This window comes from Eretmochelys imbricata, chromosome 1 (genome assembly GCF_965152235.1).
Source record: "Eretmochelys imbricata isolate rEreImb1 chromosome 1, rEreImb1.hap1, whole genome shotgun sequence".
Lineage (NCBI taxonomy): Eukaryota > Metazoa > Chordata > Testudines > Cheloniidae > Eretmochelys > Eretmochelys imbricata.
The window spans coordinates 302,923,504-302,949,852 of record NC_135572.1 but is presented as its reverse complement, the minus strand read 5'-3'; the positions used below and the strand labels follow the sequence as shown (position 1 = coordinate 302,949,852).

General features: G+C 40.4%; 1 protein-coding gene across 3 annotated transcripts in view; it reads left to right on the top strand.

Annotated features, from left to right (window-relative positions):
- Positions 1-404: 404 nt before the first annotated feature.
- The window catches only part of ARID2 (AT-rich interaction domain 2), a 175,190-nt gene continuing 149,245 nt past the window's right edge, over positions 405-26,349 (top strand). For all 3 annotated transcript variants that reach the window (XR_013347962.1, XR_013347963.1, XM_077833895.1), the window contains exons 1-3: positions 405-1,006; positions 1,168-1,261; positions 2,375-2,472. Coding sequence is in view for 1 of the 3 variants with exons in the window: in XM_077833895.1 (XP_077690021.1) it covers positions 915-1,006; positions 1,168-1,261; positions 2,375-2,472 (284 nt within the window). In the remaining 2 variants the exon portion in view is untranslated. The remainder of the gene's footprint in view (positions 1,007-1,167; positions 1,262-2,374; positions 2,473-26,349) is intronic.

The following is a 26,349-nucleotide window of genomic DNA, read 5'->3' as shown; positions in this document are numbered from 1 at the left end:
TCAAATCAGACTTTTCTGTCTCCTTGTTTCTCCCTCGAATAAGTCACTGGAATGATTCGTCCCTTTAAAGCCCGGGAAGAAGGGCACATTTCCCCTACCCCTAACGCTAGAACAACCGGTAGTAGCCGTTTTTTCCCTTCCCTCTTCTCCTTCTCCCTTTTCTCTTTCCGCCTGGCTTTGTGTGAAGTTTGCGGCACATTGCAGATGAGCCCTTAGCGGCGAGAGGAGCCTATTGTTCCCCGCCAGGAACTGCTTGCAGGGGCTGTGCTGGCTTTTGCCTTTCGAGCTGCCTTTTGCAGTACCTGGGCCGGCCCCTGGGGTTCGCTGTGTTGCGCTCTCGCCCAGGCAGCCGCACGGCGGCCTCAGATCTTTTTGTCTGAGAGAGAAGAGAAGTGAATCCCGCTGCCGCCGCCGCCGCCGCCGCTGCTGTAGCTGTACAGTGTGTGTGTGTGTGTGTGTGTGTGAGAGAGAGAGAGAGAGGGAGATTGCATGGAGCCGCGTCTGTAACACACACACACTGTCAATACCTCACTCCAGCTCCCCCCGCCCCACCACAACACTAACCCAATTCATTGTGTGATCCAGCAGCACCATGTTGAGTCTCATGTGCAGGCTGGATCGGTTGGGTTTGTGGTGCTGAGACAGGCAGCAGCAGGAATTACTGAGAGGTGCCCCTCTCCCTCCCTGTGTGTCTCTGCCCGTGTGTTGTGTGGAGACGGGACTCGCAATTACCACGCTCTCGGGGGCTCCCTTATTCCTTTTAAACTTTTTTTTTTTAAACAAGCCCCTCTCCATGGCTGATCCCCGGCCGTGCACGGGCACCTGGGTCTCGTAAAGACAAGGAGGAGCCGGGGATTGTTGTTGTTTTTTTTTTAATTGGATTTTTTTTAAGAAAACCTTTTTTAATACAAAAAATGGCAAATTCGACGGGTAAAACCCAACCAGACCAGCGGAGAAAGGGACTCGCTTTCCTGGACGAGCTGCGGCAGTTTCACCACAGCAGAGGGTGAGGAAAATGGGGAGATGGAAGGGGAGGGGGGGGAGGCTTTTAAACCGGCCAGATCCAACTTCCAGCCCCTTCCCTGAAGGACACGGCAGCCCCTGCGAGGGGAGAAAAGGGGGCAGAGTTGACAAGTTGTGTTGTTTTGTGTGTATCGCCTTTGGCAGGTCTCCTTTTAAGAAGATCCCTGTGGTGGGTGGGAAGGAGCTGGATCTTCACGCTCTCTACACCAGAGTCACCACTTTAGGCGGATTTGGGAAGGTGAGTGGAAGTTTTAATTTGGGTTTCCCTCCCAGTAACCTCTTCCCAAAAGTCTGCTCTGACCCTCGGGGGCAAAGAGGGGAGGTGGGGTGGCCGGGAAGCGTCCCATTGAAAGCCGGCAAGGGAAGGTGGGGGGTGGAAGAAGGAAGGAAGCAGGCAGGCAGGTTGGTGGCTTGGCCTTGTTGGTAGAGAGATGAAGGGGGATCGTTGGGGGTGTAGCGTACACACTACTTGTGCCTCCCTTTCCTCCTCCACAGCCCCCTTTTTCCTTCCCCTCTTTCCTGGCAGAAGGAGAGAGAGCAGAGTGTGTGGGTCTGCGTGTGAGTTTGTTTCTCTCGCTGGCGATTCCTGCTTTCTGTGTGTTTCACACAGGCAGAGACGGAGAGGAGCGTCTGAGTGCAGTTTTAGTGCAACTCAAAATTAGCGGGCATGTTTAACATCGATAATCGGCACGGAGCATGGGCTAGGAAATGATCCTCGCAGCCGGGGGGGACCAGGCGCTGCCCTCGGAGCCCTTCCCAGAGAGAAATAACAAAAGGGGCACCCAAGACGGTGTGTAATCAAATAGCCATCTTTAGGCTTCAAGGCTAGGGACAGAAATGTAGGCCTCAAAAGAAAGGCCTCTCTGTGTCTATAGATCTGTCTTGGGGGGACTCACCGAGCCGGCTCCCCCGCTCCCCTGAACCCCGGAGGCCACTGGGCGCCCCCTCCAAGACTTTCTTGAATCATTTTAAACTTCTTTGGGTTTTTAACGGACCGCGTTAGGATTTAAAAGGGGGCGACAGAGGGACTCCCGATTGGTTATTGTCCAGGCAGTAAAAACAAAACAAACAACCCCAAAACAATATAACCCTTCCGTTTCCCCCAGAATAACCAAATACATCAAATAAAATGTAAAATAGTGGTGAGGAGCTGGATTATACCTGAGGGGAGACCACCAGGGACTATCAATGAGAAATATAGCCATATATCCCATATACATAGATGTCTCTCTCTATATATTTTTCATATATTTATTTGTTTCATGGCAGCCCGTATTCCTTGTGATGTTCACTATCGACGATGTGTGTGTGTGTGTGTTGTGTATCTCTGTCTGTATGTTGTTTTTGACAGGTATCTGAGAAGAATCAGTGGGGAGAAATTGTAGAGGAGTTTAACTTTCCCAGAAGTTGTTCTAACGCTGCCTTCGCTTTAAAACAGTATTACTTGCGGTAAGTGCTGATAAGGGCTCTTTCAATAGTATTATTGAGCATGGGATAGCATTTTATTTTCAATGTGTGTAACAGTAAAAGCAACCCCACCCACCAAAAATACTCTAAAATAAAGCACTTCCTAATCGACTGTTGAGCTGGTTCACTGGTCAGTTGAAAGTAACTCTATGTTGTGATTGTTGATATTTGTAATCTCTTTTTGTTATTGTTTATATTTGTATTTTACATCTGCCAGCCTTAAACCTGTCAGGTAAACCCAAGTATGTAAAGAATAATCAGAAGCATTTTTATTGATTATTTTAAGTTGAAAATACAGTAAAACTGGTATTAGCAACCAAATTAGTATATTAGTTATTGAAACTTTGTTTCATTTCAGAGGAATAAAATGTCTTTATTGGTTGACTTGGTTACCTGTTTATGAAGTTATACTCTGGTTTAAAAATACATCTTTTGTGGAAAATGATTTGCTTCTCAACAATATATAAATACACAATTATCAGCTGTTTGTAGTTGATTTTTATCATCTAGCGTTGTCAAATAGGATATTTTAATTTTTTTCAGTTACTTAAAAATATCAGTTTCCTGCATTTTTTTTTCAGTGATCTTATTAATAACTAAGGGTTATTTTTCTGACCTTTCATGAACCTTATAGTGCATCTTCTAGTTTGGTGTATGTGCTACTGTTCAGTTACTAAATGGTCTTTTATTAAAGTTAATTATAGCTTTTATCAACTAATCTGTATGAAAATATTCTTGTATATATTCTAAAAATAATAGTGGCATCTCTTAATTTAAAATGCTTGCCATATGTTTAAGGAGCCAACATTTATGTTTTTAAATTATATACATCATATTTATATTTTTATAGTAATTTTCAAATTTTTTAATGACAAAATAGATACAGGCTGTGCTTTTTGTTTGTGATATATTCTCTGTGTGTTGTTTTAATTGTTGATTTTTGTTTTCTCACAATGCATATGAGCTATATCTGTCTCAGGTTTAGCATTCTGAATTAGAAAATGCAGTAATTGCACAGGTGCACTTTCTATTGGCTGTCCTAGATTGACTTCCAGCTTGAAGCTGTAGAGTTCACAGCACTGTGTAGAGCAGTTATTGAGTTACAATGAAGTCTGGAAAACCATAGTCAGATATCTGTAGCTACTGGATTTATTTTGTGATGGCATGTTATTTCTTTAAAATCCCCAGCAATTGAAGAAATAAACTTTTCTAATACTATGTACTATATTAATGGCTACAAGTGGGCCTAGGTATAAGTTGGGAATCTCATTTTTGGGTGTCTTCCATCTATTTTTGTTTGTTTTATTAATATTGAGCATTGGGAGCATATTGCTAAAGATGAGCTGGATGACAGGAATTGGTTTTTGCTTTTTTGAGTTTTCCTAATGGACTTAAACTCCTGAAAAATGTACTAAAGTTGTAATATGATGATTGTTGTCTGACCCCTCCCTTCTTTCAGGTCCATATTTTCAAATCAATAAAAGTTAGAACACTCAAGCTTGTTGCGGTAATAGGCTGTATACTCTTTGGGACAGTTACTGTGGCTTCTTCTGTGTTTTGAAAGTGTCTTGCGCACTGTGGTCATTAGCACAACCCAAATAATAAGTCATTTAAAATATATAATGTGTCATTTCTTATTTAAAAATACATTGGATTCTTACTAGACCAAATCACTAAAAGTATGTATATTATTACGATAGTATTGACAGGATATTAAAAATACCAAAGTTTTCTAAAAGATTTACATAAACAATCATAACAACTTTAAAAGAACTGTAATTGATTTTATTTTACTGAAAATAATTTTTTTAAATAATTTGTTAAAATGAAAAATCTTTAAAAACAGTTTACGTTTTTCATAGATTTCCATCTTTTAAATAGGCTGTTCTTGAACTATACTATCAGTTATTTTTTCATAATTTTTGCTATTCTTGTTTTACTCATTGTTGGTCATTCCATGGGAAGATGAAGTGTTTTCTTAACTAACTTATTTTCCCTCCACTCCGCGCTCATTGGTTTGTTATTGCAAGGTTATAGCTGGGGTACTGACTTTTTGTGTGCGTGTGTTGAGGTTTTTTGTTGGAGGGGAGTGGAGAGGAGGAGAAGGAAGAAAGACACCAACACAAGTATTTTCAAAAATAACTAGTGATATTTAGAGCCTCAGTGTTTGTGTTCCTAACTTAATATTCCTTAAAGGGGCCTTATTTTCATGAATTTTTGGACATCTACTTTCTGAATATCAGACCCTTGTGAGGGGGTTCAGTTTAGGTACACAAAAATCATTAGTTATGTTTCAAAATCTTGGCCCACAAATTTTAAGGACTTCTGCAAACTGAACTGGTCAAAATTTGGGCCTACCAACCTTAGAAGTTTTTCCCAGTATGTAACATGGAGCCCGGATCCTGTAAAGAGATCTGCACAGGCAGCTGTTTATAGGAGCCCTGTTGAACTCTGTGTTCACTGTTGTGGCACATACACTAAGAAGAAGACTCACATGGATACCTTAGCAGATTTGGAGCCTTGGTAGTTTGTGATGGTAGGAAGTTACATCTTTCTGTGAAGCATCTGGCACTGTGCATTGTTTGAGATAAGATCTCAAACTAGGTGGACCATTGGCCTGTTTTACTATATCATCTCTTAGGATCATGTCATTTTGATTTAAAATTATTGCTTAAATAGCTAGTTAACTATTTGTATGACACACTGGTGATCCATATGTCTTCATCAAATTGAATGTCTTGTCAAAGATATACCACACCCTTTTTCAGGTAGTGAGGGTTGTTGTTGTTTTGAAACTGTAACTATTTTTTCCTGTTGATTGTTGTGGAATTTTGCCAGATGACTATAAGAGTGTGTTTTAGCCTTCATTAAAAACATAAATTTAAAACTGGATATGCTCCTGATCCTATGATAAACAATTTAAATAAGCTACAATTTTTTTCTCCAAAAATTATGTGAGAGACTGCCTTAATCACACTAACTGTTTGAGTACATTTGCTTTGAGTTGTCTGACAGGTATAGCAATTCATGTGCTATGATTCTGTGGTGAGCAGTCAAAAGCCAGTAACCATTGATAGACTTTATTTGTTAATATAGTGGTGTAAGTCTCTACAATAGGAGTTAGTGTAATTCCCTTGAATCTTAGTGCAAATTAGATGTTTCATGTCAATTGAGATGAATTAGTAAAGCATTTTCCAAATACTTCTTCTGTGTGGGTACTTTACAGTGATAATGGAAACATTTTAATAAGGGGCATTACATGTAAATGTTGGTCAAAAGCATGTTTTTACATTTCTTGTCTGCTATGACTTGGTAAACATGTTGGCAAAAGAGAATTTTAACAAAAAACCCAGAAATTTATTTCATGTGATGGTTGGGTAGGCCCCCAGTCATACAAACTGTTGCCCTGTTGTGGCCCCTACCATCCATGTGGAGTCCTGTCAGTGGGACTCATGTGGGCATAAACCTACAGGGATGTACCTATTTGTAGATTCTGTGCCTATAGCTGTATATGGGGAGCAGGTGGTAGGAGGGAAGAGAATTTAAAACCAAAGGTGCAACTGGAATATGGGTGGCTGAATTAAAAATCACTGTTACAGAGACATGAATTATTTCTTTTAATATATTTGTGATGGTTAGAGAAGTTAGGCTAAAGATTGTTGTTCCCTTTAGATATCAGGTAGAATGAGTTTAAATTTCAGTCATGTAGGTAATTTTTTAGAAATTGTGAAGCTGGTTTATAAGTGAACTCATGCTAAAGATAAGGGCAGCAAAAGCAGAATGAGTTACTGTTAGGGGCATAGGAGAATAAGAAGGGTTTTAATAAATATCGGGGTGGGGGGAATAGTAGTAAAGGAAAAGTAGGTCAATTAATAAATGAGGAAAGGGATTAAATTAATTATTAAAAAAGACCATCACACTGAACCACTTAAACAAATTCTATCTTTAATGAAAAAAATAAACAAGTTTGGACAATTAAGAACTGAGGAAAACCTTATAAATATAGCTATTGATGAAGAGTAAGTAGAATACTTGAAGAAAAATCTGAACAGTTTTATACATTCGCTGAATTCCGAGGTAATGCAAGATTGGAGAAAAGCAAATATAGTTCTGATTTTCAAAAAAGGAGAATCATCCTAGCAATTAGACCCCCAGAAAAAAATCTAATCTCTATCCCTTATCAAAGAATGGAACAAATATTGAGAAAATTCCCCTCTTAATATAATCGACCCATGCGCAATAAGTAGCCTGGATTTATAAAGAACAGTTTTTTTGCCAAACTATGTTGATTTTCTTTCTTTTTAAAAAAAATGTTCAAAATTAGGTTTTAATCCTGCAACTGGACCTGCACAGACATCAATGGTTTCTGCATGGATGCAAAGATTCATCTGCCTGATGGATCTGGTTGTAGGGTCAGGGGCTGAGGCCATAGTGGATAATGGAAAAGTTACAGCTGAATTTATTTAAATTTGAGTAAAACATCTGAAATATTGTCTCTTAAAATCTCACTCTCAAATTAGTTAAAATATGGCCAATGTTGTGAATTAAAAACTGATTGAAGAACAATAAACAAAAAGTGATAAATAGTAAAGAATGGGGGACATGCGTATGAGGAACTGCAGAGATCTTTTGGGTCCAGTTTAAGGCCTCAGTCCTGTAAAGAGATCCACTGGTACAAATGCATAGTCACATAGACTCAGTTTCATTGCAGCTTCGAGACCATAATTATTGTCTTTATTAATGATCTTTAAGAGAAAGTGAACAGCATACTAATGAAATTAGCAGATGATGCTAAACTGGAGAAAGTTGCAAATACCAATGAGGACAGAGAAATAAAAGAAATAGACCTAGAGAGATTAGAGACATTGGTAGCGAATAACAAAATGAGATTTAGTTTTGAAAATTCAAGCTAAACATCTGGGGGGCAATAATCCAGAAACAGGTATTCAGTGTGGGAGTATAACCTGGAAAACAGTAATGTTGAAAAAGAGATGGGAATGGTAGTGAACCGCAAATGAGATATCAGGGGCCCGATCATCCTGTCAGTTGCTTGTGCATACAGCTCCCATTGATATTGATGGGAGTTCTACATGCTACTGACAGAATGATCAGGCCCCAGTTTGCAATGTGCTATGGCAGCAGAAAAGGCCAACATAATTTTAGGCTGCATACACAGAGGCATCATGTCACGAAACAGTGGGGTAATGGTCTCTCTTCTATGACACTAGTATGACTACATCAGGAATATTATTTTTACTTTCAGCACCTCATTACCAGGTGGGACAAATAGGAGTTAAGCACTGGAATAAATTCCCTAAGGAGGTTGTGGAATCTCCATCATTGGGGATCTTTAAGAGCAGGTTGGACAAACACCTGTCAGGGATGGTCTAGATAATACTTAGTCCTACCTTGAGTGCAGGGGACTAGACTAGATGACCTCTTGAGGTCCCTTCCAGTTCTATGATTATATAATTCTATGTTTAGAAGACTTTCGGGACTGATTTAAAAGGAAAGACTGAGATAAATATGCATTGCTTGACTAAGCAAGGACTATAGTGGCCATGATGATATCCATCCTACAGAGATTTAACAGGTTTTAACACTTAGAAAAGGGTGGAATTATTTAGAGTAGTGTAAGGGGCTGTAATAAGTAATGGGATTAAATTAAGAAAAGATACATTTAAACTAAATAGCAGGCCAAACTTTTAAAGTAAGATCTACTATATTGTGGAATAGTCTGCCACGGAAAATTGTGGAAACCCCATTGCATGGGTCATTTAAAAGTAAACTGTTTGGAACAAAGGAGAAAAACAGCATTGATGTGGAGATGGAGTAGATGATGTTATAGGTGTTGACCATCCTTGAATAACACCGTAAGGGAGTCTGTCATTTACTACAAGTTTTACTAGAACTCTCCGTACTTCACCTTAAAAAGCTGTATAACTTAAACTTTATCACACACCCTGAAATGATTGCAAGAGTAGAGATCACATACGGCTATTAATTGTTAGGGGTTTTTAATTCTTTCTTAAGGAAAAATAATTTATAGTTTGTGTTTCCATCAAGCATTTGGGGCCTTGGTTTGAAGGCTTAGGGAAATATTTTAAATACTTGATGGAGAATTTTGTTTTAGTTATAGTAGTACTATTGGTGCCTCTACAGTCAAGGCTAAACTTGATTTTTTGAGATTAAATATTTTGGTCATTTCAAATCTCAGGGTGTCTCTTGGTAAGAAGTTATTTATTTAGATGGATGCTGTCTCCCCACCAACTACACTGGGAATCTGCTCAAAAGTTAATATAGCCTCAATGTTGTAAAACTTGCACTGGGGTTGGGGGGGGGGGGTGGGAGTGTTCAGGAGGCAGCAGCAAATGAGGGAGTCAGTGGCAGCATGGTTATGTTAAAGTTGTTCTGACTGAAAAGTCAACCAAAAGTCCCTGAAGCAAGTGTGAAGAAACAGGGCCTCTATGCAGATGGCCTGGCCTTCATCAGATCCCTGAGATCTTCAGTGAAGGGGCAAACTCCTCTCTGCTGCTGAACAAGCTGGTGAAAACTCTCTGAAGTGAACTTTGTGGTAATTTTTTTTTCTCCTGGTTCCTTCCTGTGGGCTTTTCTGTTGGAGGTAATGATCTGGATTCTCTGCTGCTAAACTTGTAAATACTCATTTATTTATATATTTATTTTTGGCAAGACACTATCCTTCAATGTTAACACATAGTTCTGAATTTCTTTGTAAGTACTTTAAATATATATTTAAACTGACAGTTACGTGCAGTGACTAGTAATTTACATGAATATAACCTTTTGGTAAAAGCTTTACTTATTGTGATTACACTAAGACCTGTTCAGTCTTCTGCTAACTGGTGAAAGGTTATGGAGGCTGTTTTCTGATGTCAAATTGAAACAGTGTTAAATTGAGTTTATATTTTCAGACATAAAAATAGCTATGGTAACCATTTAAGTTTCAAATATAGGATAAACAGAATGCTTGGTAGTGCAAGACTCCTGCTTGTCCCCTAATGGAGTGGAATAAGGCGGTGGGCAGGAAGGCAAGAGGTTCAGAGTTCTTTTCCCTTCATCACCTGACAAGTTTAAATTCTTTGCAATTAACACTTTAATGAATAATATCATTTGCCCTCATTTGCAGGTGAGATGCCTGAGTGCAGGTCTACACTGCAAAATTAAGTCAACGTAAGTTACATTGACATGCAGCCACCACCGTAATTAAATCGCTTTTGCATGTCCACACTAGGCTCTTTGTGTTGGCAATGTGCATCCTCAGCAGGAGCGCTTCCACCAGTTTAACTGTCAGTGTGGAGCATGGTGGTGGGACGGCTTCCGAAAGGCAGCAACAGTCGATGTAAGCAACGCAGTGTGTACACTGACACTGTGTCGACTTAACATTGACCTGAGCACTACGCCTCTCGTGGAAGTGGAGTTAAGTGGGTGTAGTGAGTGGGCTACATTGGTAGGAGGTACATTTTAGTGTAGACACTTACAGTTAGGTCAACGTAAGCTGCCTTACGTCGATCTAACTCTGTAGTGGAGACCAGGCCTAAGACACACAGAAGTTAAGCCAGTTACATTCAGTGCATATATCAGAGCTGAGAATGGAACCCAGGTATCTTATGTGCAAGATCCTTATCTTATCCCATAAACTTCTTCCAGTCTCTGAGCCTCAGTTAAGCTATCTAGAAAATGGGCTGTTAATGCTTACCACATTTGAAATCAATAGCTGAAAAAGCACCATATTAGTGCAAAGTAGTAGTATTTGCCATGTTTTGCAGATGGGAAAATTGAGACTCTGAAAAGTTAAATCAGTAACTTAGATTGTAAGCTCTTTGGGGAAGGGATTGTCTTTTTACTATGTGTCTGTATACTGGAGCTCTGGTCCTTGATTGTACCTTGGAGTTACTGCAGTACAGATAATAATTTTGGAGGACACACTGGAGTACAGTGAATTGGGCGTGGGCCAGGAAGCCAACCAAAAGGCTTCTAGTCTTGGGTGTGACATTCATTTGGTATGCAACCTTAAACAAGTCCCTTGACATCAATGTTTACCCATCCATAAAATGGGACTGTGAAGTCTTTGGGGCAGAGACTGAATGACTTCTTATTTCTGTGACATGCCTAGCATGCTTTTGGGTATTTGAAAATAAATTCTAAGAAATTAGAACTATTTGAAAAGATAAATCTATTTCCAAACTGTTTATATGTGCCCTTCCATGTGGAGAAGCAAAGAGGATGGCATAGATGAGAGGCGAGAACATATTCCCTCCTTAGGGAATATGTAAATTGGAATACACTCATAGAGAAGGAATAGAAGGGATTGGATGGTATTTGGTACACATTTCTCTGAAAGAGAGAAGCTGACTTTTAGAAAGAAAATAAAATAGCGAGAAGCTACCTAGAATAGCGGTGGATCTTTGGACTCTGCTTGCGGGTTTAGTGGGCTAAACATCCAGTTTCAAAGATAGTCTCCCAGGAGCAAAAAGTTGAAGTCTAAACAGAGTTGGATTCGATTTTCAACCTCAAGGTAGTTAAACTGAGGTTCCTACAATTCCATAATACTCTCTGTATATAGGCCTCAATTCTGCAATGTATTGATGCCTGTGCCTAACTTTAAGAATGTGAGTAGTGCAAATGAAGTTAATGTGTAAAGTGTTTTGGTGTATGTAGAAGTTGCAGTATATATTGAGCTTTATAGGGACATAAATTGGAGTGTCTGTTCTGTTGGGTCATTTCCCAGGCAACTGAGTTAGCTGAATGATAATTACCTTAATTCTGGTATAAATTTAGTAAATGCCAAGTAGTTTAATAGTGATTAAGATGTTAAGAAGGTGTAAAATTGTAAGCTCTGATATATATATATATTCATATCATATAGCCAAATAAAATTAAGAGTTATACTTTTGTCAGTACACAGTTAACTTCAGTCAACTGGTGGCCTTGGTCAAGTATTGCAGAGGTCAGGTAGTGTCTGCAAACAGTTCCACTTTATGAAATTCACATATGCAGTTTGTAATTTTTGGCAAGATAGCAGGACTTTGAAGCACTGGAGTTTGAAGTGCTTTTTCCTGAGCATTTTTCTCTTCCCTATCCCATTTTACTTCTGGAAGACCTAAGAAATTTAAATTTAAAATAACCTATATTAATATAATGCTACGTTTGCACAGTAAAGACATGAAAAGTCAGGATTGACCTAATTTAAGGCTGAATGTGCAACCTTATCTCTGCCCCTAGAGCATATGTTTTATGATCAGGGTCTTGTATACTCTGTGGCACAATGGGACTAAATTCCACAGCAACATTAATCTCTTGTATCTCCCACCCTTACATAAACATGCAATTATGGCTCATAGTTGAAAATAATAATTGACATGAGATTCATTTAGTATTTTCAACAGTGATTATTTTTTGGTATGGATTTTTCTTCTTCATGCTCTTAACGTATCCTAGCTCCACTTCTCAAGCTTCTATCATGTTGCCCATTTGGTCAGACTCAGAAACTTTTTTCCTCTGCATTTCTGCCAGAAAAGGTGGGAGCTCATAGCCAGCTTCAGCAGCTCCTCAAACTGGCTCCCTAGGTCTTTACTGCTGTACTATTTTCCAAGTTGACTAGCTCAGCTCACCAGTCAGTGGTTCTGATTTTTCCCTCATCCTCTTCTGGCTCCCTGGCTGGAAGTTGGATTCCAGCTTTAGTTCAATGACCCCTCGCCCTCCACTGTCTGTCTCCATGGAACAATTCAAGGAGCATTAATTCCCACTTGTGGGAAAGATTGGAGGTAAAGGAAGCTGCAGGCAGGTCCTGGCAGGGAGACCGAGAACCAAATGTCAGGTGTCTGGCTGCAACAAAAATGTTGAATTCCATAGTATCTGGGAAAAATTCCACAGCTGAATCCATAGGCCCAAACTGAGATGAATAGGGCAGTTCATGTGTCTTAGAGCTGTTATTTCAGGGTCTTTGCAGACCTAGGCAGGCATTGCAGCATTGCTTTACACTTGATTTATGTTTCCAAGATTATCTCTGCAGCCACAAGGGCTACAAATATAATATTTTAAAATTGAAAACAGTGCTTCTGGAGCAGAATTCTGTATAAAAGATGAATTCCACAGCAAATTCTGATGGTGGATTTGTGGAATAAACGGCTCTGGTTATGATACAATTTTGAAGGCAGTTTTTTGAATAATACAGTGTAAAATCATACAGTTTTCTTCAACCTTAGGCAAGCTGGTTGCATATTTTGTACTATGTGCTATTCTATGTATGCCATGAAAATAATTTAGTTGAATAGTATGTAGTAAATTGTAGTTAAACACATTGTTGATAAATACAGTGCCATAGAGTAGTAGTAAAAATGTGCTGAACTCCAAAATTAAATTACAACATTAACTGTATCAATGACTGCATCACTATCGGTAGTGCTTCATTATTACGCCTCATGGTCAATACACTGTTATTACTTAATACAGCTAAACACTTAGAAACATGAATACATTTTTATGTGATCTTATAAAAAACTCATTTTCAGTTTACTTCTATTCAGCTAGTTGGAAATATATTGAGAATTTTCTGATCAAGAATGTGTAAATAACATTCTATATGCGATCTCATTTAATAAACAATTTAACCGTATTTTAAAGAAACTTCATCTGGCAATTGGAGAAGTAAACATTTGAACTTTATTAAGATGGTTTGAGGAGAGTACCCATTTAAAAAAATCACCTATAATTCTACATAAGACATAGGAAAACAAAAACAACCAAACAGAACCCCAACTCACACAAAAATACACTAATACAATTCTATTTGTCTGAGATCCCTCTAGTGCAGTGCTTCCCAAACTGGAGTTCGCGAACCCCTGGGGTTCACCAGAAAAATTTCACTAATGGTGGCCAGAGGACCCCGGGCATTGGAGGCAGCAGGTGGGACCTGGTTGCAGGGCAGACAGCCCGAGCCCCAGGGAGAGCGGGGCCAGGCAGTTGGGGCTGGCAGCCTGAGCCCCCGCAGTCAGCGGGACCTGCAGCCCGAGCTCACTGCAGCAGGAGCCCCACGGAGTGCGGAGGAAATTTAAACTTAAATCCCTGGAAATACTAATTTTTAGGAGGGGGTTCACGAGATTTCACAATTTTGTGAAAGGGGTTTACGGGTTTTAAAGTTTGGGAATCACTGCTCTAGTGAGTTAAATGATTGTTCAGAAATGTATTGATCTCCAGTGGGAAGCAAAAATATCCTGTTGGTAGTATAGTACATTGATGGTTTTATAGGTATTGATATTGCAGTAGGATATGTATATGTGGAATTGTGTTTGGATCTGCATAGGCCGCCTGCTGTACCTACGTGGAAGTCCATTGAAATCAATGGGATTCCTCCACATAGGGAAAGTGGTCTCTTTGTTCTGAATAGATTGCAGGATCTGGGCCATAATTATTAAAATACAGCTTTAGAGAAAAGATGGTCTAACAAATGGAAATCAGGAAAGATCTGCTGAACACATGTGACAATAAAATTAGTGTAAACTGAACAGCCACGACTTCCATTGCCTCCAGTGGGACTTGTAGATAAGTAAGGGCTGCAGGCTCAAAGCACATTAGAAGTAATTTTCTCAAGGATAGGACTTGTATTTGGCACAATGACATCAAGTTAAGACAGTTTAGTGTCTAATCTAGCTAGCATTGGGGAGGAGGAGTGCAAGGAATCTACTGAAAACTGGGAAAGACCAGGAGATAGGGAAAAAAGTATATAAAATATAATTTGGCTTTCAAAATCAACTTAAACTTCATGTTACTTTTTCAGTATGGAAAATATTTTTACACTGACTGACCCACACAGCTTGACAGTTCAAAATTTAAAATAAAAAACCTTTAGTAAAAGTAGTCGAGTATCAGAGGGGCAGCCATGTTAGTCTGGTTCTGTAAAAGCGTCAAAAGTCCTGTGGCACCTTATAGACTAACAGACGTATTGGAGCATAAGCTTTCGTGGGTGAATACCCACTTCGTCAGATGCATGAAACTTATGCTCCAATACGTTTGTTAGTCTATAAGGTGCCACAGGACTCTTTACCACTAGCAAAAGTAGAATTCACTTAGTGATTGCTACAAAGTAGGTGCTTAGTTTAGTTCTTACCGTTAAGTTTTCAGGATACTATCAACAGGACTTTGTTTTACCTTTACTATTATCCTTAGTTTCATCAGTATATTATAATGCTCAATATTGCTGATTTTTAGTGGCCACAGTAAATACAGACATTTAAAACCTTTTTTTAATATCGAGGAGGGGAATAGTCGTGGACATAATTTGAGAAATGAGGGAGAATATGAATGTGTATTATACAAGATATAGAAAGCATCTTGATTGCTTAAGGTATTTGAAATAGTATGTGGAACTTTTCATCTCTAGGTCACGGAACTGAATTCTGGTCAGGATGCTGGGTAACTAGCGAATTAATAGTGGCATTATCTTATAAATGTAAGGTGGCCTGTGGACTTGATTGAGTTCTACCTTCTTATCCCTACAGGACCATTCTTCCAGAACAAAATTCAGACATGCTTGTGAAAGACTTCCCAGGGTTCTCTTGCATCTCTGCTTGTGTTATGAATGTTCTGTGAATAGAGGAATTCATTTTTGTGAACGTTTTTCATGACCATTAAATTTACCGTTTTTATTCAGATATTTTTTTAAAGTGGAGATGTCATCTGTATAATTACTGTTATTTTATCATTATTTCTACAGTATTATAATTGTATACCATGATTTACAGGCAAATAAATAACATCACTGCCCTGAAGAACTTACAATCCAAGTGTCTGATCGTCCAAACGCTTTTTCATGGGAATCATTGTCCCGGTGAGGAAGTCAATGGGACTACTCACCTAAGTAAAGGTGTGCTGGACTGGACTCTAAATTAGAACATAACACGATGAGGATGAAAACAAATATTGGGAAGTATAGGGCTAAGGAAGGACACAGTATCACAATAAGATTTTACATTTGCTTTGGTTAGTAATGTCATCTTGAGGGGTTTTTTTTTTGTTTCATTTGTTTTCTAATGATACTGTTACTGTGAGAAAAATTAGTAAATTTATTTCATGCACAACTAGCTGTCATAAGAGCTACATACATATTTTGTATGTAAATTATATGTGTAGAGAGTACATGATGAGGAGATATGGCATGAAAATTTTGTCTCTATTTCTTGTATCTCTCCCACATCTGAAGCCAGATTTCATTATCATGAGTCCAACTGTACAGAGTGCAAAGAGAGACAAAATAAAACACCTGTAAAAATGATCTGCTAGCTTTCTATACATAAAAATGTGAAGACTTAAAAGTATGTTATCTTGGGACCTTCTACCGTTGGAACAAAGTGCTGTGTTACAGTACTTCTGTTTACAGCTCTGATGGTTCATGAGATCTCTGATGATAATCCTGTTCCTAGTGCTTGTCTTTGTCCTCAGACCAGTGTAATTTTGGGGCTGGAACTTTCACATATTGGAGAGGGTAGGAAATCTTCCTGTAACAAATTGATTTGAAAAGGTGGCTGCTGTTTGAAGCTGCTGAGAGATTTGGAATGTAAGTAGTCCTGACAAAGATGGATTGTGAGCAGAGGGCAGGTGAGGCAGTCAAAGTTGTATGAAAAATGCAATTTACCACGTGACTGTGTAGTTTCTACTGTATCATATAGATATAATATCATTAGAAGAACATTGTTTTTGTTTCTGCAATAATTTGAATTATTGTTTGCAGTGAAGATTGAATGGCTTCCAGGTGTTGTGGGCAAAATCTCATGTAGTATTATGCTAACTGGGGCTATTATGCTTATCACCACTCTGTTTCTCTTCTGTCAGAACAACACTGATAGCTCGAGAGTAAAAGCAACACATGTTGTTTGAAAGGGGTATTTCCCTCCTTTCGTGTACCCAATATACATCAACCCCTGGGCATAGAGGAGGTCAGAGAAAAGTTGTGCTCTTTCACCCCTATATGTATAAAAATGGTTGCTATTAACTGACAAAGCAGCTTGCTGTGTCCTTTTCATGTAGCCATGTGTCCTTCCTTGAGGGGCTGTTGTGCTGTTGGCTTTGCCCCCTGATAATGACATAGATTCTGATTTTGCATTGCATCAGGATAGGCTAACATGGAATCCTGTACTTGTGCAGAGTTTCATTGATTTCACTGGGTGCATGGTACTGAATTAGCAGATAGCAGTGCAGAATTGGAACTATTAGTAGCAGAGATGGGGCTTTCAGAGCAGGGGAAAAAAGGGATCTTAGGATACGTCTACAGTATGAAATTTCGAAATTATTCTATTCGAATTTTCGGAAGCAATTTTATACATTCGGTCTTGTGTGTCCCCACTAAAGCGTGTGAATTCGGCGGAGTGCGTCCACACTACCGAGGCTAGCATTGAATGTCAGAGCGGTGCACTGTGGGTAGCTATCACACAGTTCCCGCAGTCCCCGCCGCCCATTGGAATTCTGGGTTAAGCTCCCAATGCATGATGGGGTAAAAACATTCTCGCGAGTGTTTCTGGGTGTGTGTCGTCAGTCGCTCCTCCCGCCATGAAAGCTATGGCAGACAATCATTTTGCGCCTTTTTGGCATGCAGACGCCATACTGCTTTAGGCAGATGGTGCAGTGTGATGCACCGCTTCTCTCCTGGTACTATGAATCCACCTCGCATTTCCTCTCGTCTTGCTATGTAATCTCTGTAAGTATCTACTCTTTCTCTTCCTTATCGACCGCTTCCGTTGCCAACTCTGCTCGGCCATCGTGAACTGAGCAGCACAGCTTCCGCCGCCAACTCTGGTCTCCCGCTCTTGCTGCCCTACCAAGCTTCTCCATGTTTTCTGTCCTGGGCTCCTGCCTCCATGAAAGCTACAGAAGACAACCATTTTCTGCCTTTTTTCAGCTATCGTGAACCAAACAGCACCTCTTCCGCTGTCACTCTGCTCTCCTACATTTCGTGCCCTTTTTCTGGGATTACCCGTGCAGGTGCCATAGCGCGGCAAGAATGGAGCCCGCTCAGATCTCTGCTGCAGTTTTGACCATTGTAAATACCTCGCGCATTATCCAGCAGTATGTGCAGAACCTGCAAAACCAGACGAGGAAGCGACGACCGCGCGATTACGATAGTAATGAGGACCTGGAATCAGATGTTCCTAGAAGCATGGCATATGGTGATTGAGAGATCATGGTGGCGTTGGGCCAGGTTCATGCCATGGAACGCCGATTCTGGGCCTGGAAACAAGCATAGACTGGTGGGACCGTATAGTGTTGCAGGTAAGGGATGATTCCCAGTGGCTGCAAAACTTTCGTATGCATGGGGCCACTTTCATGGAACTTTGTGACTTGCTGTCCCCTGCCTTGAAGTGCAAAGACACCAAAATGAGAGCAGCCCTAACAGTTGAGAAGCGAGTGGCCATAGCCCTGTGGAAGCTTGCAATGTCCGACAGTTACCGGTCAGTCGGGAATCAATTTGGAGTGGGCAAATCTACTGTGGCGGCTGCTGTGCTGCAAGTAGCCAACGCAGTCATTGACCAGCTGCTATCAAGGGTAGTGACTTTGGGAAATGTGCAGACCACTGTGGATAGCTTTAATGCTCTGGGGTTCCCTAACTGCGGCGGGGCGATAGAACGCGTATCCCTATCTTGGCCGGCGGCCAGTACGTAAACCGCAAGGGGTACTTTTTCATGGTGCTGCAAGTACTGGTGGATCACAAGGGATGTTTCACCGACATCTATGTGGGATGGCCGGGAAAGGTGCATGATGCTTGCATTTCAGGAACTCTGGTCTATTTGAACAGCTGCAGGAAGGGACTTATTCCCAGACCAGAAAATTACTGTTGGGGATGTTGAAATGCCTATAGTTATCCTCAGTGACCCAGCCTACCCCTTAATGCCCTGGCTCATGAATCCGTACACAGGCACCCTGGACACTAGTAAGAAGCAGTTCAATTTATAGGCTGAACAAGTGCAGAATGGTGGTAGAATGTGCTTTTGGATGTTTGAAAGTGCGCTGGCGCAGTTTACTGACTTGGTTAAATCTCAGCACAATCAATATTCCAATTGTAATTGCTGCTTGTTGTGTGCTCCACAATACCTGTGAGAGTCAGGGGGAGATGTTTATGACGGGGTGGGAGGTTGAGGCAACTTGCCTGGCAGCCAGTTTCGCACAGTCAGACAACAGGGCGATTAGAAGAGAGCAGCAGGGTGCGCTGCGCATCAGAGAAGCTTTGAAAGCCAGTTTCATGACTGGCCAGGGTAAGGTGTGACAGTTGTGTTTGTTTCTCTTGAAGTTACCCGCCCCCTATATATATGAAAGGAAATAAAGTCACAATTGTTTAAAAAATGTTCTTTATTTGTTGCACAACACATTGAGAGAAATCAGAAGATAGACCGAGGAAGTGGGGGGTACTGTGGGAAGGAGAGTGGAGGAGGGGGGAAGGACAAGTCCAGAAACCAACTCAAAATTTTGGATATGTCAGCTTTCTGCTGCTTGTGCAATTCTCTGGGGTTGAGTGTGTGGGTCCCCGTAGCCCCGCCCCCTGGTGTTCTTGGGCATCTGGGTGAGGAGGCTATGGAACTTGGGGAGGAGGGAGGATGGTTGTACAGGGGCTGCAGCGGCAGTCTGTGGTCTTGCTGCCTTTCCCGCATTAGATCCACCATACAGCGGAGCATGTCAGTTTGCTCCCTCATGAGATTGACCATAGCATCCTGCTTGCTCTCGTTGCGTGCATACCTCCTCTCTTCGTGTTCATTTAATGCTTTACGGGACTCCACAATTGTTTGCCTCCATGCATTCAGCTGGTCCCTGTCAGTGTGGGAGGATTGCATGAGCTCGGCGACCATGTCATCCCGAGTTCGTTTTTTCCGCCTTCTAATCTGGACCAGCCTCTGGGATGGAGTAGATAGGGACCATGTTGAAACATTTGCACCTGCGGGAGGAGAAAAAGGGAGGGTAGTATTTTAAAAGATACATTTTAGAGAACAAAGGGGACACTTTCTCAGTGAAACAGGCAATTCATAGTACACAGCACATGTTCTTTCTGTACAAGTTCGCATTTTGCCTTATACTGAAGTGCCTGCCACTTTGGTGTGAGTAAGCCATCACATGCGGCCGAGCAACAGAATTCAGCTTGCAGGCAGCCATCGTAAGTTCTAGGGGCACGCGGGGTTCTGCTTCTTCCGCATTCATTTCAATGCTTTCAAACTGCCGGGCTCCCTTTCCCATAGCAAGCAATGCCTGGTGGGTTTGCCATGTAAAAGGAGGGCCTGCAGGCTCTCTGGGACAATCGCTTCACACAACCCCTCCCTCCCTCCACACACACACACCCGTGTGGCTCCGATGAGGCTCTGAGCAGGGATGAGCCCTTTAAACTAAATGCGAACAGCCCAGCGCGGCAGGGTTTCCCCTCACCCCCCATCGCGTGGATCCAATCAGGCTCTCACTCACCAGAAGTGCCTTCTCCAGGGGTCATGGTCCGGGAGCCCGCATTGGGAGTGGGGGGGAGGCTATTGAGTCCAGCATTAAGATTAGTTCCTGGCTAGGGGGGAACATGGATTCCCCACTTGCCGCCTGTGCACTGTCCTCCTTCTCCTCCTCTTCGTCTTCCAATGACTCATCCTCCTCTCTCCATGCAACTCCCCCCTTGCAGGTGTCCACGGACAGTGGTGGGGTAGTGGTGGTGTCACCCCCCCATAACTGCATGCAGCTCATGGTAGAAGCGGCATGTATGGGGCTGTGACCCAGAGGTTCCGTTCGCCTCCCTGGCTTTTTGGTACGTTTGCCTGAGCTCCTTGATTTCTGTACGACGCTGCTCTGTGTCCCTGGAGTAGCCTCTTTCCATCATGGCCCTGGAGACTTTAGCGTACATATTTGCATTTTTTTTTTTTTTTGGAATGTAGTTCTGCCATAACATATTCGTCTCCCCAACATACAATGAGATCCAGTACCTCCTGTTAGGACCATGCTGGAGCTCGTCTGCGAATCCGGGACTGTGTGGTCTCTTGTGATGGTGGACTGTGCTGATGGTGACCAAACAGGAAATGAAATTCAAAAGTTCCCAGGGCTTTTACTGCCTACCTGGCTAGTGCATCGGAGTTGAGAGTGTTGTCCAGAGCGGTCACAAGGGAGCATTCTGGGATAGCTCCTGGAGGCCAATAACATTGAATTGCATCCACAGTACCTGTAACCCAGAACTGCAATCTCAATTTTAGCGCTACTCCACTTGCCGAGGTGGAGTACAGAAAATGGATTAAAGAGCCTTTTAAATCGAAAAAACTGGTTTGGTTGTGTGGACGGAATCAGTTTTATTTCAAGTTACCTAGGCTAATTCCGAAATAACCGCGTACTGTAGACCAGGCCTTAGCCTTGGAATCCCAAAATCTCTCTAAATCCTAAAAATAATAAAAAAAAAAATATTCTTAAGCGCAATTTCCAGTTTTCCTTTTGATTCTATGGAGGGCATCATGGACATCTGGGGAAATCTCATTATATATAAACAAGAAGAGGAGTGCAGTCAGGGACATACCCCACCTGTATTTAGGCAGGTATTCTTCATTTTGCTTTTAGGATAGTGGCCAAAGACTTGTCCCTTGGGTAGCTTTCATGGTTGAAAAGGTGAAAAGCAAAATTAAAAGGCATATTCACAAAGGAAGAACACTTTTTTTCAGCTGAGATTTGAAGTGATTTGGACAACTGGTGAGGAAGCAGTGTAATAGGATTATTGTTCAGATAATGAAGCCTTGCACAGTGAGCTTCTAGTAGGGGGCTGAAGTGTGCAAGTACTAAAAGAATGGAGGGAGTGAGGCAGTTAAGAAGGCTATGGAGAGTTTTAAAGTGGATCCTGAAATGAGTGAATGTCAGTGAAGGTATGAGAGTGCTATGGCTGTAGTGTGTGTGTGTGTGTGTGTGTGTAAGAAAGCAGCCCAGAGGCATTCTGCCTTTAAAGGAGCTGCACTAGTCAAAGCAAAACCAGATGATGTATGTGTGCGTGTGTATATAATTTTAAAAGAGGGTTCTGTACACAGGCAATATATGGGAGGCAGTGATAGGCAGATAAACTCACATAGGTGTTATAGGAGGCAAAGGGAGAGTTCAGAGTCAAATAGGAGGTCAGGGTGGAGCCAGTGTAGAAGAGACACAGTTATGCCTGAGTATGTTTCTCTTGACAATGAGAAGTACTTTTGTGTTCATGACATTTAGCGAAACAAAATTGTGATAAATCCACAAGTATATTTGGTAAGACAGGCGGTGAGAGTGAATAAGAAGGAGCCATTAATGATTCAAAAGAAATGTATATTTGCATATCAGCAGTTTAAAAGGGATAATTAAAGTTAAATGTAGAGAAAATATTAGAGAGGAAGAAAATAGTTATAAAAGGGAAGGGAATTGGATTTAGTGGGACTTCATAGAGAGGGAGGAGAAAGATTCTTTAGTATAGATGTGGGGCTGTTGCCAGAGAGCACAGTTTGATAGGTATTTAAAAATAAACACACTATTAAATGCTAAGTGTTGAGTTCATGATATTTTTGCATCTCCTGCAGTGGGTGCTGAAACACCTAAAAGAGATTGGGGTAATTTTCAAGTCCCACTGTGGTCTTGTGGGCTGTAGGAGGCAGTACTTTCTTTTTTAATATTTGATGTCTTGTTACCTTATGAATACGATTATGTTTATATTAATTTGAATGCATTTTTAAATCTATGAAAAGAATGCAAGACTTAAAAAAACTAATTGAAGCTTTAGGAACCTTAGTTAAATTTTTGTTGGTGCTAATCAGTTCAGAGATCACAGCTGTGGTGTCTGGCAATAGTTCAGATCCTGATACAGAAGGCAAGGAACATTTGCCCTCAGAGAAAGGAAATCCCTTGGAAGTATGTCTCAGCAAGATCATGTCAATGAGCAACAACGCTTAGTTGCTGAATGGTGGTTGACATTGTTGCTTTTGTTTTTTCTCTTTACATCAGAGCCTTTATTTCATCTTGCTTTTCACTGTTACTATCCAGAACATCTTTTCTGTTGCCAGCCGTGTGTGTTGTTATGAACAGTAATTGTGAAGAACAAAATAAGATGTAGACTCTGATATAAAGAAAGGTGATGGGGGGAGAAGGAATACATTTAATCTGGTATGCAAAAGGAGATCATCTGAAGAACTCATTATCCCTCTGAACTCTGTATCCAAAAAAAGTGGTTTAAAGGAGTTGACGAATGAAGAGAATTCTAAGACAGAGGGCTCCTCTGGAACAGTTGTTAATTCTCAACCTCTAGTACATGTACCAGTACTGGTGCTTTGGAAGTTTTAAACTGGTTCTTGGCTATCCAACCTCTTTATTTTATTTTATTTTCCCCCCTTTTTTTGGAATCTCTGCAAACTTCTTCTTGTCTTAATAGATATGAGAATCCAGCCTCTGTACTGAGTCCCAGTATGTTGCCACTGCTACTCTTACTCAACTGTGAGTTCTTGTAACTCATAGTTGAGTTTGGCCATAAGGAAGAGAAAGGAGGGAGGAAGTTGTTGATTGGTGGAAGAAGTCTGTCTGGTGAACTGGTATAGTTCAGAAAAGGTTGGGAACTGCTACTTGAGAACTGTTTTCCATTTTTATGATAAAATATGAGTTTATTAATTTATAGAAAATGTACTAATATTCACAAACAGGTTCAGAGGAAAAAGTATAACATACAAAAACAACCACCAGCTCTACCAAATTGTAATAGTTGTTCCCTATTCTAACACTCAGGTATTCTTTAAGTACAGGCTAATCCCCACCATCTCTATTTTTTTATAGTAAGAATACCTGATTGTTAGAATAGGGAACAACTATCAGGTATTCTTACTGTAAAAAATAGAGATGGTGGGGATTAGCCTGTACTTAAAGAATACCTGATTGTTAGAATAGGGAACAACTATTACAATTTGGTAGAGGTGGTGGTTGTTTTTGTATGTTATACTTTTTCCTCTGAACCTGTATGTTAACAAATTAGCTATGTTCTACTAATATTTAAAGTTGTAAAGGACGAAGGTGGATTGTTAGTGTGGACATTTCGCTTGCAGTAGTCCAGCAAGTATATAATATCAGAGACCTAACTATTACTTGATTTAGTTACTTATTCTCCATCAGTGATATTTTAAACTGATATTTATTAGTAATGTAAAGAATTTAATTCTGGGATAGTTACTCCTGTGTTCCAAGGTGTTCGTTTTTCTAAAAGATACATTTGCAAACATACACTTCACTATCTTTTTCGATATGGAAGCAGTTTCTAAAGTAAAGAATGGGAAATAAAATGTTTGATTTATTTTGTTAAAGTATTTTGGATGTTTAGATCATAACTTGCAGGCACTTCCTGATTACAAGATCATTACAATAGCCGGGGTAAACAGGCTAATGCTAAAGGTGAAGGTGTTTGTTTATTAACCTCAAGTACACTACCAAAGAATATATTGCCAAATTTAACAGCAACTATCCTCAAGTGTTTGTTGTTTTCAAATAGTCTTTCCCTAACCTATCCCAAATGGTGTCCCTAGCCTCTGTTTGCCAGAAGCTGGGAATGAGCGACGGGGTGGTTCACTTGATGATTACCTGTTCTGTTCATTGCCTGTGGGGCACCTGGCACTGGCCACTGTTGGAAGACAGGATACTGGGCTAGATGGACCTTTGGTCTGATCCAGTAGGGCTATTCTTACGTTCTTAAACCTGTCCCTCTGATCCTCTTGCTTGTACTTGCTATTTAGGTATATTTAGTGTACCTCCAGAACATGTAATTTATTTGTTTTTCAGTTTTCCCTAGTGGCACCAGTCTTGGTGAACTGCGTCTTTGCTGATAGTACAAAAGTAGTCAAGAACTCCCAAAAGTTCAGAGTTTTGAGTACTGAAGCACACAAACTGGAGAAGTATGCTGACTTTATGGTTTTTGAGAATTATAAAAAAAAAAGATTGTTGAATAGCAGTTGGTCCATTTTAGGCCTTATCTTGCAGACAATAATCTGAAATATAAACAGAAAGCCATTTCACCTACAGTTCGAAGAGTGGATCAGTAGCAGCCTTCTGTAGGTCATTTATGAGCAGATGAAATTTGTCCTTCCACAGAGACAAATGTCTGGGCCACCTTCCATAGTCCTAGCAGTTTTACTGTTCCCTGTGGCTCCATGAAGAAGAAGGCAGAAATACTCAACAAGCATTCATTGCAATGTTCATGACTGTGATGTCTGGTGCATGTTGTGTTCTAAAATAGAAAAGCAGGATGAAGGTTCAATTTTTTATGCAATTTTTTGAATATCAATAAGGCCCTCAATAGTTCATCCCTTATTGGTCCATTTAAAGACTGGTGGCAAATTGCCTTTTCTCTCAAGTCCTTGAATATCCCTGTTTCACGTAGATTTTTGAATTTCATGTATTCTCTGTGAATGGCCCTGCAAGGTACCGAGTTTCCATTGTCTATAAAAGAATCAGTTTGTGGTCAGCTAGAGCTACATGCTACATATATGATTTGATCAAAATGTCCTTGTGTCGCAATTCATGTTTAAATAGAAAACATATGTTCTATGAAATGGAATTGATTCTGCTAAAGTAATACTGAACATATAATAGTTATTCTATATCTCATTACAACCTCAGATCTATTGTGCTGAACTCGAGGCTTACTTTTTTATTGTATGTTGGAAAATAGAACTAACCAAAATCTGTAAATGCTGTACATTTATGGAGAGCAAGAATTAAAGTATTCTTAAGATATACAGTATGTTTAAATAAATTTAGCAAGCGGTAGAAAACCATCTTTGCTAACGTGAATACTGTAATGAGACATTGTATCTTACAGACAATGACTAGATTTAGCCTATTAATAGAATTTTACAATAACATAAGTTTGTCTTTGCTTCTTACTGAGTAGTTGTTTGTAAAATAGCTTGGAGTGAAAGTATTCTGATAAGCTATTAAACTATTTAAAAAGGGTAAATTATTTGCTATAAATGGTTTCAGAGTTGAAAGTTCTTTATTTCAATCAAGAGTAATTCCTTTATGTGCTCCAAAAATGTAGGAGCACTTAATTTATAATTAGAAAGGTAGTTTGTAGAATTAGTCAAAATTAGAAAGTTTTAAAAAAATTGTGTAGGTTTGTAGACAGGAGATAAGATGTACCACCTTTAGCCTTTATACAAAATTGATATCCTAGAGGGAGACTAGTAGAAACTCCTAGATTTAGGTTGATTATCTCTTTCCATTGTAAAAGATTATTGCAGCTTTTTCGAGCTCTAACACCTCCATTATTTGCAGCAGGCCTTTGAAATTTGGCATGGACAAAGCCCTGTGGCTAGAGAAGTGCCTTTTGTTTGTCCCATGAAATTCCATTCACGTTTGACTGAACTATAAATTGTTGAAAACTGCCATTTCCTTCTCTTGCTTGCATTCTTCAGGTAAATTTGGCATACCAAAATAACTGAACACAAACATTTTAATCTAAGGCAGGGACCACACCCTCATTGAAGTAGCAGCAGCATCATGGAATGCCTGGAAGCTGTGGAAGCCTCATTTGGCTTCACCTCAGATAATACCTCTAAGACCATCCCACAATGTTGTCCCAGGATCCCATCTCCCCTCTGAGGGCAGCACACAGGGCTGGGGGGAGAGCATACAGCCACTGCATTTGGGAAGTCTGATTGCAGCATGTGTAGATGTAACTGCAGTAGCTTTGATCTAGCTTGTGTTTGGAAAAAATAAAATAAAGTCACGAGGCTGTGGCAACACAGGCAGTGGCTGCTCAAGTTGAACCCAGGGCCCTGGGCGGACAGGGCTAATCTGTGCACCTGCCTATGCTGCTGTGGCTTCACTTCTCTTGTTGTTTGAGATCAAAGCTAACTC